This window comes from Carassius gibelio, chromosome B20 (assembly GCF_023724105.1).
Source record: "Carassius gibelio isolate Cgi1373 ecotype wild population from Czech Republic chromosome B20, carGib1.2-hapl.c, whole genome shotgun sequence".
NCBI lineage: Eukaryota > Metazoa > Chordata > Actinopteri > Cypriniformes > Cyprinidae > Carassius > Carassius gibelio.
Window position 1 is genome coordinate 1473480 of NC_068415.1, and position 18450 is coordinate 1491929.

Genomic DNA, 18450 nt, shown 5'->3' on the forward strand with positions numbered 1-18450 from the left:
GCATGTGCATTGTGAATCATATTTTTCAAATAAAGCAGGGGTAACAGTCAATTTACATACAGCACACAGTGCTGTATCCGTATTATTAGACAGAACTTTTAACAATGACAGTAAACAAGGCGGAGAATATGAAAACTGTGAGCTCAGGTGCTGCCTTTTTAGCACTGTCAAAATAAAAGTCCCACCTAGAAGACGAGCAGAAAAACTTATCAGCCAATGCTGATATTTGAAAAATGCCAAATATCGGCCGATATATCGGCCTTGGCAATATATATCGGTCGACCACTAATTCAAACACACATATTTTTGTGTCAGTCTTGTAAGTGTTTCAAGAATCTGTAAAGACTCGCCTGTAGAAAGGCAGATGTGGGTCTGATGCGATGTGTGTCTGTGTCTCAGTGTCTCTTCAGGACATCACCATGAGAAAGGCCTTCCGCAGCTCCACCATCCAGGACCAGCAGCTGTTTGAGCGTCAGTCTCTTCCCGTCCCCATGCAGGAGACATACGAGCTGTGCGAACAACCTCCGCCGCTGAACATCCTCACACCCTACAGGTCAGACTCCTGACCCAACAGATAATCATACCGGAGACGTTTTCACAGCAGACTTCAATACCACTGAAATAACATGAACTGCAATCAGAAAGACATGAACTGACAAACTGAAAAATCTAATTTAATATGGAAGCATATGGGTATCAAAATTTATTTTAAAATGTAATTTGCAAATTGGCAATGCATTTCTTTATTTAATCTGACATTTTCCCATACATATGTGCAATGCTTAGTGTGGAAATTCAATTATATAATTTGCATTTCCTACACTAGTTTTAATATGTAAATAAAAACATATTTTAACATGACCTATTATTTTCTAATTCATACTGCATTTTGATACAATTATCACACGGTTTCACGATGAAAATGCAATCCCAGATGTGCTACCTGTAAATCTCAATGCATTTAGGAAAAATGCCATTTAAATGATAATTTTGCTACAGTTTTTGCATGGACGTTTTAAACATCTAATCAATCTGGGTAATACAATTTCCTTTTAATTTTGCATCTTATAAAGCGTTAAAATATGTTTTTAATTTACATATTAAAACTAGTGTAGGAAATGCAAATGTAAATTATATAACTAAATTTTCATTTTCATTTTGCACTAAATGTTGCACATATGTTTGAGAAAATGTCAGATTAAATAAATGCATCGCCATTTTACATATTTATTAATTTTGCTACCCATATGCATTTAACTCTTCATGTAACTGTTTAAATAGCAATAATGCATTTTATTCAAGTCATAAATATTATTTAACATCTCCACAATTACCCGAATACATTAATTTATACCAGGACAATAATTTGTAAAGATACCAAAATATGCATTTTTGACATCTTTTCCAGTATAAATATCTAAATATTCTTCAATCGAGATGTAAGATACAAATAAAATTTTACTTGATATTTTCTGAAAAATATATAACAATTAAGCAAGTTTTATAAATTTAGATATAGAAAAAAAAGGATTTGTTTTATTCATTTTTAAGCAAAACTCATTTCATTTGGATATAATTTCCAGAAAACAAGATGTAATATAATTTGTCATTTTGCATCTCCAGTAAATTATTAAAAGCTCTCAGATGTTCCTTGCAGGTGTTTCTTATACACTGAAATAAATTGCAACTTAAACATTTCTAAATTAACTAGTTTTATTCAAGTCAAAAATATTATTTAGCATCACTCAAAAATTTATTTTTCACAAAATGTTTTCCATGTTTTTCAGTATAAATAAGTAACATATTTAAATCAAAATACATTAACTTGAAATGCAAAATAACATATTATATCTTGTTTCTTAATAATTTATGAGTTTAAGTGATTTTTTGCTTGAAAATGTTAAAAAGGTCCCGTGGAAGTTTTTAAAGCATAAACTTAATTCTGATACATTTTGTCAGGAAAAAAAGACTAAATATTGTTTGTTTGCTTCTCAAAGAAATGTATCTTGATTTAGGAATGTTATTTGTAATATACTGTATATATATATATATATATATAAAAATTATATGGATATTTGTTCCGGAAAATCTCAAACATTTTTCAGGTCAGATGATCTGAGCTCATATTTTTGCTCTATATTTTTAGTGTTAGTGACTCATTGGTGTCAGTTTTTATTTCTCCTGAGGACTAAGTTGATATTTCATGAACTATGCAATGAAAGGGTGATATTGTCTCCGTCTGTGCTCTTGTTCATGCAGTTTTCATGTGTTTCTGCTGCTGTTTTCACACCGAGCGAGTGTTTCTGGAATTAATGCCTGTTACTGGAGGCAGGAACATTTATTTTGAGAGCATGAGCATTTATGCATGAGCTCTCTCTCTTCACACAATCCCTTATTACTTCATGAAGACGCCGGCACCGGAGGTTATTTTATTAGACATCAGGACAGATGTTTCCTCTCCTCCTGTAAAACCGTTGTCTTCCACTTGTGCGCGTCTTCAATTCTCAGGATAAATTCAATAAATTATCTTCTGCTCACTAAGGCTGCATTTATTTGATCACAAATACAGTAAAAATTTTGAAATATTATTATAATTTAAAACAGCGGTTTTCTATGTGAATATCTGTTAAGCAGTAATTTATTTCTGTGATGCTCCGCTGTATTTTCAGCATCATTCCTCCAGTCTTCAGTGTCACGTGGTCTTCAGAAATCATGATAATACGATGATTTACTGCTCAAGAAACATTTCTGATTATTATCAATGTTGAACACAGTTGAGCTGCACAATATTTTTGTGGAAACAGTGATGCATTTTATTTTTAAGGATTTACAGAAGAATAGAAAGCTCAGAAGAACAGCATTTCTTCTGGCATTAGAAGAAACGCTGTTAACATTAGAAATGTCTTTACTGTCAATTTTTATCAGTTTATCAGTTTGTCCAGTTATCATCATGAAAAATATTTTTATCTAAAATAAATAAAAATATACTTTATGTATATTATTATTCACAATAAAAAAAATACAAAATAATATAACATCTATTAAATAGTATGCTATTACTTTTTATTTCAATTAAATATTTGTATAAAATGACATTTATATTATTATTTAAAATACAAATAATAATATACAATATAAAAAATCTCATGTAATTATTTATTAGTCATTTATTTAAATATTATTTTTATAAAATTGCATGCTTTTTTGTGACAGTACAATTATCATCATGAAATATACATAAATATTAACATTTTTAAAGCACATTATGTCATTATTTTTTTTTTTCAGTTTAATTTAGTATAAAAATGCTGTAGGTCATCACTGAACACATCTGATCTGCGTCTGTCTCTAGGGATGATGGGAAGGAAGGGCTGAAGTTCTACACCAACCCGTCGTACTTCTTCGATCTGTGGAGAGAGAAGATGCTGCAGGACACAGAAGACAAGAGGAAAGAGAGGCGGAAACAGAAGGTGAGATGGGCGGAGCTACATAATAGAGGGGTGTGGCTTAAATGCAAATGAGATCGCGATGGGTGTGGCATCCAAGGGGATCAAGCACTAAAATCACATATTTAAAACATACATAATAACATACTTTATGATTTCGGTTCAGTCATTTTTCACTCCATTTTGGCTTCTCTGTCGTTTGCTGTCATTGTGTGTGAGTTTGAATGAGCCGTTTCTCTTGACATGAGGTGTTTTCTGATTGCGTTTAGATTACAGACCAACACACACACACACTCAGGGGGCTAATCACAGGCTAATTAGAAGCAGATTGTATTTTTACGCTTGATGGCAGATCCTCTCGTCTCTTCTCTGAAGTTACTACAGTAAAACAGGTTGTACATTGTGATATTACAGGTCAATATCTACTTGCATTTAATAAAATCATTTTAAAATATACATAACATCTAAATTTCTTTTACGTTGCTACTTTAATTTAAAATATGCAAATTAGGCAAAATTTTTAATGTTCACATTACAACTGATATAAATCGGTGAAAATGTCACAAATTTTATCTCTTTGTTGTTATGATCAGCTGCTCAGTGGTTTGGTAATTATCAGAAAAGGTTATTTAACAAAATAAAACCCTTTGACTTTGTAAATGCGTGATTTTATATGGAAAGGACTTTCATAAATGCATCTGATAATTACTAGCAAAATGCTTGTTTAAGTCAATGAGTGGTATCCAATTATCATCATAAAGAAAGAATATAATTATTTATTTATTAAAAAATGGAAATTATGTAAAAATGTTAAAGAATGCATAAAACATGATGTAATTATTATTTATTTCAAAAGTATTTTATTTGAAAAATATATGTTGAATTGCCATGATTATAATCTTAAAATAAAACCGTTTTCCAGAGGCTCTATGAAGAAGAAAGAGAGCTTGCAGTGATTGTGTTCACGTACAGACACACAGAATGTGTTTAGCTGTGATGTGGAGCACTGTGCTGCTTCCCGTCATTCATTCATATTAAGTGTGTAACTGCAGTGGAAGTGGGATTGGCTGCATTCGATTAGACGCGACTCGATTACATTTGGAGTGACTGATGTGTGGAAAACTGCTCCAGTGGCTCTCCGTCTCTCTCAGACACCACTAACCAAAACTAGCGATGCTATTAAACCAACATAACTACACATTACAGTAGTTTGACTGACTGTAGATTTGCTGGTTTCAAAACAGAACAGCTGTTTCACTAACAAGCTCATTTGTCTAATGTAAATAACTCGATGTATTGAGACAATCATTAAACGTCTGATGAGCAGCAAACAATGATAAAAAATCTCTCTCTCTTTTAAAAATAAACACTAGATTCATGCATCACAGTGAATTGGTTCGTTCAGATGATTTGTTTAAAAATAAGTAAAATAAAATAAGTACTACATTTACTAAAATCGAATTAAAAATCAATTTAAGCTAAACTAAAACTAAAATTAGAATGAAAAATAAAAAATATGAACAAATACTATAACAGTATATAAATGTACGATAACTGCACTAACTGAGACCCATATTGTGTTATATACTCACTATTATACAATAAAATATGTCACAACTTTTTTCTTGTAATTTTGAAATTGAGTTTAAATCTCGCAATTTTCTTTTTTATATATATCGCAATTCAAATTATTTCTTGTAATTTTGAGATATATTTTACATCTCGCAATTAATTTTTTTTTATATCTTGCAGTTCAAAAAAATTTCTTGTAATTTTAAGCATGAGTTTAAATCTCGCAATTCTAAGCTTTTATGTAGCGCAATTCTATGGTTCTTGTAGTTTTGAGATTGAGTTTAAATCTCGCAATTCTGAGTTTGTTTAAAGTATATCTTGCAATTATGTTTTTTCTTGTAATTTTTCAATTCGAGTTTAAATCTCAAAATTTCAAAATTCTATGTTTTTTCTTGTAGTTTTGAGATTGAGTTTAAATATAACAATTCTGAGTTTGTTTATATCTTGTAATTCGGTATTTTCTTGTAATTTTGAGATTGAGTTTAAATCTCACAATTCTGAGTTTGCTTATATCTTGCATTTCTCTTTTTTCTTGTAATTTTGAGATTGAGTTTAAATCTCACAATTCTCAGTTTGCTTATATCTTGCAATTGTGTTTTTTCTTGAGTTTAAATCTCACAATCCTGAATTTGTTTATATCTTGCAATTCTGTTTTTTCTTGTAATTTTGAGATTGCGATTAAACCTCACAATTCTGAGTTTGCTTATATCTTGCAAATCATTTTTTTCTTGTAATTTTGAGATTGAGTTTAAATCTCACAATTCTGAGTTTGCTTATATCTCGCAATTAAAAAACTTTCTTGTAATTCTGAGTTAGCAAAAACTATAGAAATAGAAAGACGGTTCACTCCTATAGTTATAAATGTTATGAATTATGAAACAGCAGCATTATTTGTCTGGTCTAGGCTGGAAAATAAGGTTTTTAAATGCTATTTGAGCATAAGAAACAACATTCATGGGGCAGCGCATTTCAGATTTTGTTGCTAATTTGAAACATGTCATATAATGGCAATTTTTGAGATTTCAGGATTCCCCCTTCCATTTAAATAGGATTTGGTCTTGTTTGAGTTTAAATCTCACACTTCTAAATTTGAGTTTATATGGCGAAATTCAAAATTTACATCTCACAATTCTGTTTTTTTCTTGTAATTCTGAGTTTGTTTAAATCTCGAAATTCTACATAATATCTTGCATTTTCTAATCATTCAGTACCAAAGTACAATTGAAACTGTCTCTATACGCAGTACTTTACTGTACTAGTTGTCAAACTGCAGTTTCTGAGTCTCTTCCTAAACCTAAAACTCAACTAGTACTGACAACTGTGTCAGACTGAACATACGCAGGTTTTCCCGAAATAACTTCACTTCAGATGCCCTCTGTGTCTCTCCCCGAGGAGCTGTGTGTGTGTGTGTGTGTGAGAGAGAGAGCGTGTGAATGTGTGTGTTTCCTGGCCTGAAATCTGATCAGCAGCACGATTCGAGTTATTTCTGGTTGTTTCTTACTGCGCTTCACGCTGATGGCCACTGACAGTGTGTGTGTTTGTGTGTTTGTGTGTGTTTTATGTTCATATCGCTCTGGTTGCTGGTGAAGAGCTCAGAGCAGCAGGAGTTGGTCTCCCGCAGAGATCATGGTGTGCGGCTTTGAAACCCATGATACAAACACAGACGACACTCAAACACAACACTGAGCTCACTTTCATTTAAACACATCAGATATATGGCATTATTATAAAAGCCTGATTCCACCACAGAATAAAACAATAAAAAAGGTAAATGTGACTTTCATCTCACAAGTTGGACTTCTGGTTTCTCTGTTGAAAAAGTCAGAATTGCAAAATATAAACAGAATTGTGAATTATAACCTCTAAGTTCTGCAGTTTTTTTCTGGAAGTTTAAATCTTGTAATTCTAAGTTTATATCTCACAAAGTTTTTTCTTTTAATTGAAGGTTTGAGTTTATATCTCTCAATTCTGAGTTTGTTGAAATCTCACAATTTTGAGTTTTTTATCTTGCAATTACATTTTTTTCTTGTAATTCTGAGTCTGAGTTGAAATCGCACAATTCTGTGCGTATGTCTCGCAAATTCTGTGTTTATATTTCCCAAATTCTACTTTTTTAGTTTATGACTGACAATTCTAAATTTATATCTTTCAATTATATATTTTTCTTGTAATTATGAGTTTAATTGTATATCTCGCAATTCTAAATTTGACTTTATATCTCGCATTTCCACATTTACATCCAACAATTCTATTTGCTCTTGTAATTCTGAGTTTGATTTATATCTTGCAATTCTACGTTTATATCTTGCAATTTATATCTGTTTACATTTTTTCTTGTAATTTTGAATCTAAGTTTAAATCTCACAATTCTAAATTTGTTTGAATCTCGCAAATTGCAACTTTATATCTTGCAATAAAAATTTTTTCTTGTAAAGTTTAAAATATGCAGTACTTATACATTTCAATCTCACAATAAATGAGTTTGAGTTTATAACTAACAATTCTAAATTTATATATTGCAATTATAATTTTTTCTTGTAATTCTGAGTTTGAGTTGATGTCTCGCAATTCTAAATTTGAGTCTATTTCCCGCAACTCCACATTTACATCTCAAAATTCTATTTGTTCTTGTAATTCAGATTTTGAGTTTATATCTCGCAATACATTTTTTTTCTTGTAATTCTGAGTTTGAGTTTAAATCTTGCAATTCTATAGTAAAAGAAATAAGTTGTAATTACCTTTTTATTCTGTAGTGGACAGAAGCTTGATAATTTACAAGATAGAAAAATCTCACAGAAGATCGATTTGACATCTCAATTGCTTCTTATTATCAGTAATGAAATTTAAATAATAGCAAAGTGAGTCTGAGAGGAAGTCTGAGAAAAAGAGCCTAGTAATTTCATACGAGTTTCAGAAGAGCTCTCAACTACGTCTCAAATTGAGCTCAGATCTCGTTATGAACTCAAACAGTTCTCACTGAATTCTTTCAAGCTAATAAATGTAAAGCTATATGACAATGAGGCACTATTTATCCCAATGAATTTTAGGATAAACATCTGAGACAAATACATGAAATGCACCAAGTGTCTAACAGACTGCAGACTGGTTTTTGAAATCCAGTACCAGTGATGATGCCAGTTTCCCACTCCGTTACCATGGTGATACCATCTTTAACACATTCAGAACTGAGTGCAAGGACAATAATAGATGCATTGATATGCAAACTGGTGCCTGTCAGGAGAGAGTCAACTACACAGACATGATCACTCAAAATAAAACCAAAAACACAATACGGCTGACTTAGATTATCAAATGGCAAAGGCTGCGATTTAATTACATAAATATATGCAATGGCAAAGGCTGCGATTTAATTACATAAATATATGCACTACTGTGTTAATTTACACGTGAACAGCTCGTGATCTGATGCTCTGATTTTTTCAGAAATACTTGCACAGTATGTTTTTCACAGAAGTAATGTGATTATTATTACTTAAATCATTAATCATAATAATAAATATTGCTATTGTAATGTTTTTAAAAAAATTTTTATTAATAATAATTAATGTTATTATTATGTTTTTCTTAAATAATAATTTTTACAGTAGTGATATGACTAATATTACTAAATTAATTAATTATAATAAGAAATATTACTACTTGAATGTTTCTTGGCTTGTATAATATTTTATTATTAATAATAATCATAATAAAACAACATAAAACTGTCTTAAATTTTTTATTATAATCAAATGTATTAATAAAATAAGAATATAATATAATATAATATAATTAATATTAATGTTCAGGTGTTTTACAGCTAGGGTTTAAATAAAGAATTTAAGACAGACAAATAATGGTTTGTAATGTTATAGTTGCAATCTAAAATAAAACTATTATTATTTTTATTATTAATTATTATATTTTCTTATGTGCTTGTTTGTGTGTGTTGCGGTGACAGTAATCAAAATTTTTTAGGATTTACTTTGCAATCATTTTCACTGAGAAATTGCAAAAAAATTACACAATTAATAAAAAAAAATGGCAAGTAATAAATTCAATTAAACTGTATTATCACATAGAAAACCTAAAAATTTATTTTCTTGTACAAAATACTCTAATAATCATAGTTTTTATAATTTATAACTTTGAAAATTATTTTTTTCATTGCGTTTCATTCTTAACGTTATAAGAACGTTATTTAAACTTACAATGTTCCTGTAGTCACACTCTCAATCTGTTTGTTACAAATGTTACATTTTAGGAAAATCGTGTTAAACTTGTAAAATATTATATCTAGAAATCACTGTATACATAATATAAAAGTTTTTTATACATTTACCAGAACGTTCTTTTAACGTTGCACTCAGAACATTGAGAGAACATCTGTATCACCTTAAAGGGACAGTTCACCCCAAAATCAACATCACCTTCATGTCGTTTCAAACCCACATGACTTTCTTTCTTTGTTCAGTGAAAACAGATATTTAGAGTACAATCAAAGTCAGTGGGGTCCAAAAGAATCGCATGGATGGGGACATTTTATTAACATGATTTTTTTTATTTATAATGCCTTATGATGTCAGTGTTTTTGTAATGTTGAGAAGCATGTGCATGTGTTGATGAGCTGTGTGTGTTGGATCATACGTGTCACTTCAACCACAGCTGTTTCATAAACTCATCTGATGCACCAATATAAACACTGATATCAGTCATCACTGCTGTTACAATTACTTTATGAATAAATCGCTGAATCCCATTTTCAGATTTAAAAGGAAAAAAAACAGATATAAGTAAAATATATATATAATTTGTATATATTACGACAGCGTTTCAGAGCCACATTGCAAAAAAAATAAGATTATGAGAATAAAGTCTAAATACTTTGAGAATAAAGTCTAAATACTTCAAGAATAAAGCCGAAATGTTTCGAGAATAAAGTCGAAATGTTTCGAGAATAAAGTCGTAATACTATGAAAATAAAGTAGAAATATAAGCAGAATAAAGTTGAAAATTACGATAATAAATTTGAAATATTATGATTATAATGTTTAAATACTTTGAGAATAAAGTTGCAATTTTTTTACGAGAATAAAGTCGAAATATTACGGGAATAAAGTCGAAATGTTTCGAGAATAAAGTCTAAATGTTTTGAGAATAAAGTCCAAATGTTTTGAGAATAAAGTCGAAATTTTTCGAGAATGACGTCGAAGTGTTTTGAGAATAAAGTAGTAATACTATGAGAATAAAATAGAAATATTACGAGAATAAAGTAAAAATATTATGAGAATAATGTAGAAATACTTCAAGATTAAGTTGAAATGTTTGGAGAATAAAGTCAAAATATTACGAGAATAAAGTCGAAATATTACGAGAATAAAGTTGAAATACTTCGAGAATAAAGTCTAATTGTTTTGAGAATAAAGTCGAAATATTACAAAAATAAAGTCGAAATGTTTTGAGAATAAAGTCAAAATATTATGAGAATAAAGTCGAAATGTTTTGAGAATAATGTCGAAATATTACGAAAATAAAGTCGAAATGTTTTGAGAATAAAGTCAAAATATTATGAGAATAAAGTCAAAATGTTTTGAGAATAATGTCAAAATATTATGAGAATAAAGTCGAAATGTTTTGAGAATAATGTCGAAATATTACGAAAATAAAGTCGAAATGTTTTGAGAATAAAGTCAAAATATTACGAGAATAAAGTCGAAATGTTTTGAGAATAATGTCAAAGTGTTTTGAGAATAAAGTCAAAATATTATGAGAATAATGCCGAAATAATTTGAGACTAAAGTTGAAATACTTTGAGAATAAAGTCTTAATATTATGAAAATTAAGGCCCAATCCCAATTCTATTTTATACCCCTTCCCCTTCCCCTACCCCTCCACCTACCCCGTCCCCTTGTCCCTTGAAACAGAGTGTCAAGGGGTAGGGGAGACAATATTCCCCTAAGGATTGGGACACCACTACCATGACGTCACACACCATCAGCGTTCGTCGTCTAGCTCTTACAATACACACATACACTGTTGTGCAGTAGAGCCTTTAATTATCGTTCTGTATTAATGCCCTGCTTACTGACAAACACACATATCGGAAATCGCGCAGCTCACACATTCAAGAGAAAATAAACTTGTCAACGCTGCCCCACGACTTTTATTAAATACAGTTTAAATACTGAATCGCTACATTATAGTTTCCAGCGATGAGAGGATACAATCGCTGTTTTTAAGTAAACTCACTCTAAAAAGATAAACGTACAGACGCGAACACACACAATTTCCCTTTCTCTCTCTCTTTCTCTCTCGAATAGGCAATATTTGAGAAAATGGTTTAGCGATTTATAATTATTGGGGGGATTAGCCTACGGCAGTTATCGCCCTGATCAGACATATGCTGTGGCACTATCATGCAGTCTGTAATGATATGACGTTAGCAAATATAAGTGATTTTTTGCAAACATTTCTTTGAGTAACATGACCGTTAATATGAACTCACAATTGAATGTAACATAAAACAAATGATTACTTTTCGTTAAAATCTTTATTAATGCCAGAAAATTTACATTTATGTGTCTTTTTGTTCGCTGTAGCTGCCATGTTGCGGTGATAAATCATACCCATTCGTTTGAAGTGTGGTCCCGAAAAATCTTTGTTTGAAGGGCTATCTGGCCCTTCCCCTTACCCCTACCCCTCCAACCAAAAGAGAATAATTGGGATTGGGCCTAAGTCTAAATGTTTTGAGAATAAAGTTGTAATACTACGAGAATGAAGTCAAAATATTATTCTCGAAACATTTCGACTTTATTCTCATAATATTTTGACTTTATGCTCGTAATATTTCGACTTTATTCTCGTAATAATGACAACTTTATTCTCGTAATATGACGACTTTATTCTCGTAGTATGACGACTTTATTCTCGTAGTATGACGACTTTATTCTCGCAGTATGACGACTTTATTCTCGCAGTATGACGACTTTATTCTCGTAGTATGACGACTTTATTCTTGTAATATGACGACTTTATTTTCGTAGTATGACGACTTTATTCTCGTAATATGATGACTTTATTTTCGTAGTATGACGACTTTATTCTCATAGTATGACGACTTTATTCTCGTAATATGATGACTTTATTCTCATAGTATGACGACTTTATTCTCATATTATGACGACTTTATTCTCGTAGTATGACGAGTTTATTCTCAAAACACTTTGACTTTATTCTCGAAACATTTAAACTTCATTCTCGTAATATTTCGTCTTTATTCTCGGAAAATTTTGACTTTATTCTCGTAATATGAAGACTTTATTTTCGTAATATGAAGACTTTATTCTCGTAATATGAAGACTTTATTCTCGTAATATGAAGACTTTATTCTCGTAATATGATGACTTTATTCTCCTAGTATGACGACTTTATTCTCGCAGTATGACGACTTTATTCTCGTAGTATGACGACTTTATTCTTGTAATATGATGACTTTATTTTCGTAGTATGACGACTTTATTCTCGTAATATGATGACTTTATTCTCATAGTATGACGACTTTATTCTCGTAATATGAAGACTTTATTCTCGTAATATGAAGACTTTATTCTCGTAGTATGACGACTTTATTCTCGTAGTATGACGACTTTATTCTCGCAGTATGACGACTTTATTCTCGTAGTATGACGACTTTATTCTTGTAATATGATGACTTTATTTTCGTAGTATGACGACTTTATTCTCGTAGTATGACGACTTTATTCTCGTAATATGATGACTTTATTCTCATAGTATGACGACTTTATTCTCGTATTATGATGACTTTATTCTCGAAACATTTCAACTTCATTCTCATAATATTTTGACTTTATGCTCGTAATATTTCGCCTTTATTCTCGTAATATGAAGACTTTATTCTCGTAATATGAAGACTTTATTCTCGTAATATGACGAATTTATTCTCGTAGTATGATGACTTTATTCTCGTAATATGACGACTTTATTCTCGTAGTATGATGACTTTATTCTCGTAGTATGACGAGTTTATTCTCGTAGTATGACGAGTTTATTCTCAAAACACTTTGACTTTATTCTCGAAACATTTCAACTTCATTCTCGTAATATTTCGTCTTTATTCTCGAAAAATTTTGACTTTATTCTTGTAATATTTTGACTTTATGCTCGTAATATTTAGACTTTATTCTCATAGTATTACGACTTTATTTTCAAAACGCTTCGACTTTATTCTCAAAACATTTCAACTTCATTCTCGTAATATTTCGACTTTATTCTCCAAATATTACAACTTTACATCACGTAATCTTATATATTTTTTTTTTACGTGGCACTAAAACGCCGTCCTAATATACGAAATGCACATGTAGCAAATTAATTTATTTGCATTGTGAATCTACATATATTAATACATTTATTTTGCAACCGTTCTTGCAGTACATGCATTATTTATTTCTCTAAAAAAATCTAAATAGAATAAATAAAAAAAATGTGTGTTATTTAAAAAAAAATATATTATAAATTTTTTAGAAAGAAGTTTTATTGTCTGGTATTTATACAATAATTTTTTTCAGTTTGTGTCTGTGTGTATTCATTTATACATTTTACAACAAATTAATTTTTTTGCAAAATATGGAAAATTGTTTATTTACAATATTTAGACATAGAAAGTGAAAGATCTTTTTCTCTAAAAGTATATAATTATTTATATTTTTTTACATCTATCTATCCATCTGTTTACCGTGCTTTTTTTCAGCTTGCAATAATAATCAGTTCATACCAATAATTTTTCAATGATTATTGGGGCAATTATATATTACTTTTCAGAAATGCCATAAATCAGCTGATACCAGTATGGCCAATGCTATATTGTGCATCTCTGTTTGATTTTCTCATGTGTGTAGATATTCCTCCAGACTGTCCTTCATTGCAGTTCTATTGTGTTACGCTGTGTTAAACTGTGCCCTTGGTTCTTCTTTTGTCATTTTGTTTTGTAGTTGCAGGATCCCCACATGTATGATCAGGTCTATAAATATCTAGACCTTCCAGTGCAGGTATGTGAACCTCAGAGAAGTATGATCACTCGTTCTTCATTCTGACCTGCACCGGGAACCAAACAAACACCGAACGGCATTCAGACGCTGACACAGATCTGACCGATTCATCTGGAAAACCATGATTTGAACCCTTTCCAGCAGACTGGATGATTTTTACATCCATCTTTTTACACTGAGGACAATTGAGGGAATCAATCACAACTATTCACACTGAAGGGACTCAAGCACAACTATTATATTATATTATATTATATTATATTATATTATATTATATTATATTATATTATATTAGATTAGATTAGATTAGATTATTATTTTAGATTATATTATATTCTTTTATTTTATATTCTTTTATATTATATTATATTATATTATATTCTTTTTACATTATATTATATTATATTATATTATTTTACATTATATTATATTATATTATATTATATTATTATTTTATATTATTATATTATATTATATTATATTTCATTAATAATTTGAATTATTTTCAATTAATTTTTTTGCCATTTAAATTTTTAGATTTGCCATTTTTATTTTAATTACAGTTTCAGTATTTTAGTTGCATTTAAAAAAATATGATTTAGTTTTTTTCTATTTTAATTTAAATGTTAAAGTTTAGCAAATTAATTGTTTTTACCATTTTAATTTTTCAATTAATTAATTAAATTAAATAATTTTAGTTTTAAATCAACTATAAAGACACTGTAAATTACACAAAAATGTATTGATAAAAACAATTTATGCGGTCAGTGATATTTGAATTACTGAATTGAATGTATATTCATTTAATGCACAATTATTCAGTGTCTGTAATAAATTATTATTTATCAGATATTTATTGACCCATATCTGATGGTTAAAATAAGACTCAGTGTTTTCCAGATGATTCTTCAGAGATCTCAGCGACATACGTGTGCTTTTGGTCTGGCTGTTTTCTTTCACAAATTATCCTTGATTTGGTTTAAGTCAAACAGAAACACAAGCCATCCTGATTTGTTTGTTTCCTGTCTGTCTGACCTGTCCAGTGTGTGTGTGTGTGTGTGTGTGTGTGTGATTGACTTCACCTTCGCTCTGAATCAGACGTTCAGTGTGAATCAGGACTAAGTGTGGAAATGATTCGCATTTATACCTTTAAAAACTGAACTTCCTCACCCCTCTGCTCACATTTCAACCCTAAAATCAACACAAAAAATTATATTATATATATATGTAAATCATACATGCAATAATGAAATATATTACAAATTAATATATAACAACAATGCAATGACGAATTATACTTTTTAGGTTGATTTTATACATTTATCCCCAAATTAATTTGTCTATTTATTGATTGCATATATCAATAAATATATTTCTCCTCGAGCTGCTGAACCTGCTTCTGCTTCACAGAGACCAGACTAACTCGTGTGTGTGTGTGTGTGTGTGTGTGTGTGTGTGTGTGTGTGTGTGTGCTTCCAGCAGAAGAACATCGACCGTCCTCACGATCCGGAGAAGATCCCACGAGCGCCTCACGACCGCAGGAAGGAGTGGCAGAAGATGGCTCTGGGAGCGGAGCTCGCTGAAGAAGAGGACAAACACAGAGAAGCCAACGGATCGGCAGCGTACCACGAGCACAGGCCAGTTTCTGGAGAACTATCCTCAAATTATAAAGCTTCCTTCCCTCACAAACTGAGGTGCAAGGGCTCGAATCAGTGAGGCCTGCGATCAACCAGTTCCAACAGGAAATTATACGTTTGTGCTAACTGTAAGAAAACTATTTGACAAAAAGATTGCATTTACAAAGATGATAAAATACCCCCAAAAATACAAAAACTACTAAATGTCAAATAAATAAATAGATGAATTAGATTTGATTAATTAACTCATTAATGCATATATACTTGTCTATAAATATAGATATATAGATGTCTATAAATATATATAAAAAATCCTCTTATTGAAATAAAATGGAAAGAAAATGAAATATATATATTTTTAAATTATTACTTTATTTTTTAAGTTTTATTAAAAAGTTGTGTTTTTTTTGCCGTTTTAAGTTTTTAGTTTATTTTCTACTCACATATGAATTTTTTAATAAAAAAGAAAATATAAAAAACTAATTCTTATTCTCAGCATGCTGGAATTAAAATTTGATATTTTTCCCCATTTTTTTAATTCGTGATTTAGGAGAGCGCCCCACGTATTGCTTGTAGGTTCCATGACTGACCGGGATATTTTGAGCCGGATTCTAATTGTTGTTTTAGTTTCTGTATTTTCAATCTCTCTCTCTCTGTCTCTCTCTCTCTCTCTCGCGCTGTCTCTCTCTCTCTCTCTCTCTCTCTCTCTCTCTCTGTCTCTGTCTCTCTCTCTTTTTCTCTCTGTCTCTCTCTCCCTCTCTCTCTCTGTCTCTGTCTCTCTCTCTTCTCATCTCTCTCTCAGTCTCTCTCTCTCTCTCTCTCCTCCCCCTCTCTCTCTCTCTCTCTCTCTCTCTCTCTCTCTCTCCCCCTCTCTCTCTCTCTCTCTCTCTCTCTCTCTCTCTCTCTCCCCCTCTCTCTCTCTTGCGCATTGCGTGGGCGTTTGCTGAGCGAGCGAGCGAAGCGAGCGGAGGAGCGTGTGGGTGAGAATTCTTTGCGAATGCTAAGAGTGAATGGACAGCTGAGTGCGTGGTGAGTGCGAGGTGTTTGTGCCCGCTGTGGCTTCTCTTTTCAAACTTTCTTTTTTTATGTTGTATGTTGTTTGTTGTTTTTCGGTATTTTTGTTCAAACTGTTTGTGTTGTGATTGGGTGATAAAAGGATCGTTAAAGTTTGAGGGCGTTTTACGCCGGTGTGTTTGTACACTATGGCGGCCAATACAGGTGGTGTTTTAGATTCCCTCACGCGTCGGCATGGAGTTAAAATCGTGGCAGCGGGCAGTGCAGAGGAATGCAGTTTAGCTGTTGGAAATGTGATTGGGCATGCGTGCGTTTTGGCTGCTTCAAAGATGAATAATGCAATTGTACTTTTTTTGAGCACAGTAGAAAAGGCAAATGAGGTGGTAGAAAAAGGCATTGAATTGAGAGGTTCATTTGTATCTGTACTTCCACTCTCTACACCAGCGAAAAAGGTGACTTTGTCAAATGTTCCACCTTTTATTAAGGATGACGTGTTAGCAAGAGAGCTTTCACGCTTTGGTAAACTTGTTTCACCTGTTAAGAAGATCGCAATCGGTAGTAAATCTGAACTGTTGAAACATGTTGTTTCATTTAGAAGGTTTACATACATGGTTTTAAACAATGGGAACGAACTTGATCTGAATTTAAAATTCAGAATAGATGAATTTGATTATACAGTGTTTGTATCGACTGACTCTATGAGATGTTTTGGCTGTGGAAGGACGGGTCATCAGATCGCGCTCTTGTCCCGACCAGCAACGCCAATGCCAATAAAACCGGGGCCTTCTGGTGTACAGCGTGAAGTGGTTCTTTCTAATGCTGCGGATGAATTAGTTTTAACTGATGCTGGTGTAAATCAAGAGTCTGCGGTTGAAACAAGAAATGAAAAAATTGTCGTTGAAGAACATGGTATTGAACAGTTAGAATCGGCGAAAAATGAGTCTGTGAATAGTAGAAAATTGGAGTTGGTCCCAGTGAGTCAGATGATTGATGAAGATTCTGCCACTGAAAATCCAAACAATGAGGGTAATCTCTTATTGATGGAAGTAGATCAAGTAGACCTGTTTAAAACACCCCTGAAAAGGAAGAAGAGAAATGAATGCATTGTAAATAAACAAGCAAGAAAAACTAAAACACAGGCCAATGAAATTGACCAAGGTGCAGGAAGTGAGAGCGATTCTTCTGATTCCACTGCTTCAACCTGTTCTCAGAGTGATTGGCCATGTCATGATTGCAGCACTGAAAAAATCAAGATATTTCTAAGAGTGACAAAAAATCTAAGAGGGGTACAAGTCGTTGATTATTTTCCAAATCTAAAAAGATTTGTTGAAGTAACTAAGAGTTCAATGAGTGAAGGATGCTTCTCAGATAAAGAAGTGTATCGTCTTAAGAAAATTGTCACAAAGGTTCAAAATCAACTGAGTAATAGCGACAACGAAGCTTGATTTAATGATGTATGGGGCCTGTCTCTTACTCAGTTTTCTATGGCTAATCTTATCCTGTACTATGGGTGAATTTCGCATTGCTTCTTTAAATGTGAATGGAGCCAGAGATGTGAGGAAAAGACTGGAAATATATGAGATAGTGAGACAGAAACAAATTGATGTTTTATTTATGCAAGAGACCCATAGTGATGATAAAAATGCTGTTGAATGGTTGAAAGAATGGAAAGGTTCATCTTTTTTAAGCCATAATACTTCCCTTAGTGGTGGA

The 18450-nt window shown here is 31.5% G+C and overlaps 1 protein-coding gene across 4 annotated transcripts in view; it reads left to right on the forward strand.

The window, feature by feature from the left end:
• Positions 1 to 18450, forward strand: part of wasf1 (WASP family member 1) — a 58497-nt gene that overhangs the window by 32358 nt on the left and 7689 nt on the right. For 2 of the 4 annotated variants that reach the window (XM_052586471.1, XM_052586472.1), the window contains 4 exons: positions 400 to 553; positions 3353 to 3470; positions 14030 to 14086; positions 15566 to 15727. In XM_052586471.1, the coding sequence (XP_052442431.1) occupies positions 400 to 553; positions 3353 to 3470; positions 14030 to 14086; positions 15566 to 15727 (491 nt within the window). The remainder of the gene's footprint in view (positions 1 to 399; positions 554 to 3352; positions 3471 to 14029; positions 14087 to 15565; positions 15728 to 18450) is intronic. The other 2 variants (XM_052586473.1, XM_052586474.1) reach the window with 2 other exon arrangements.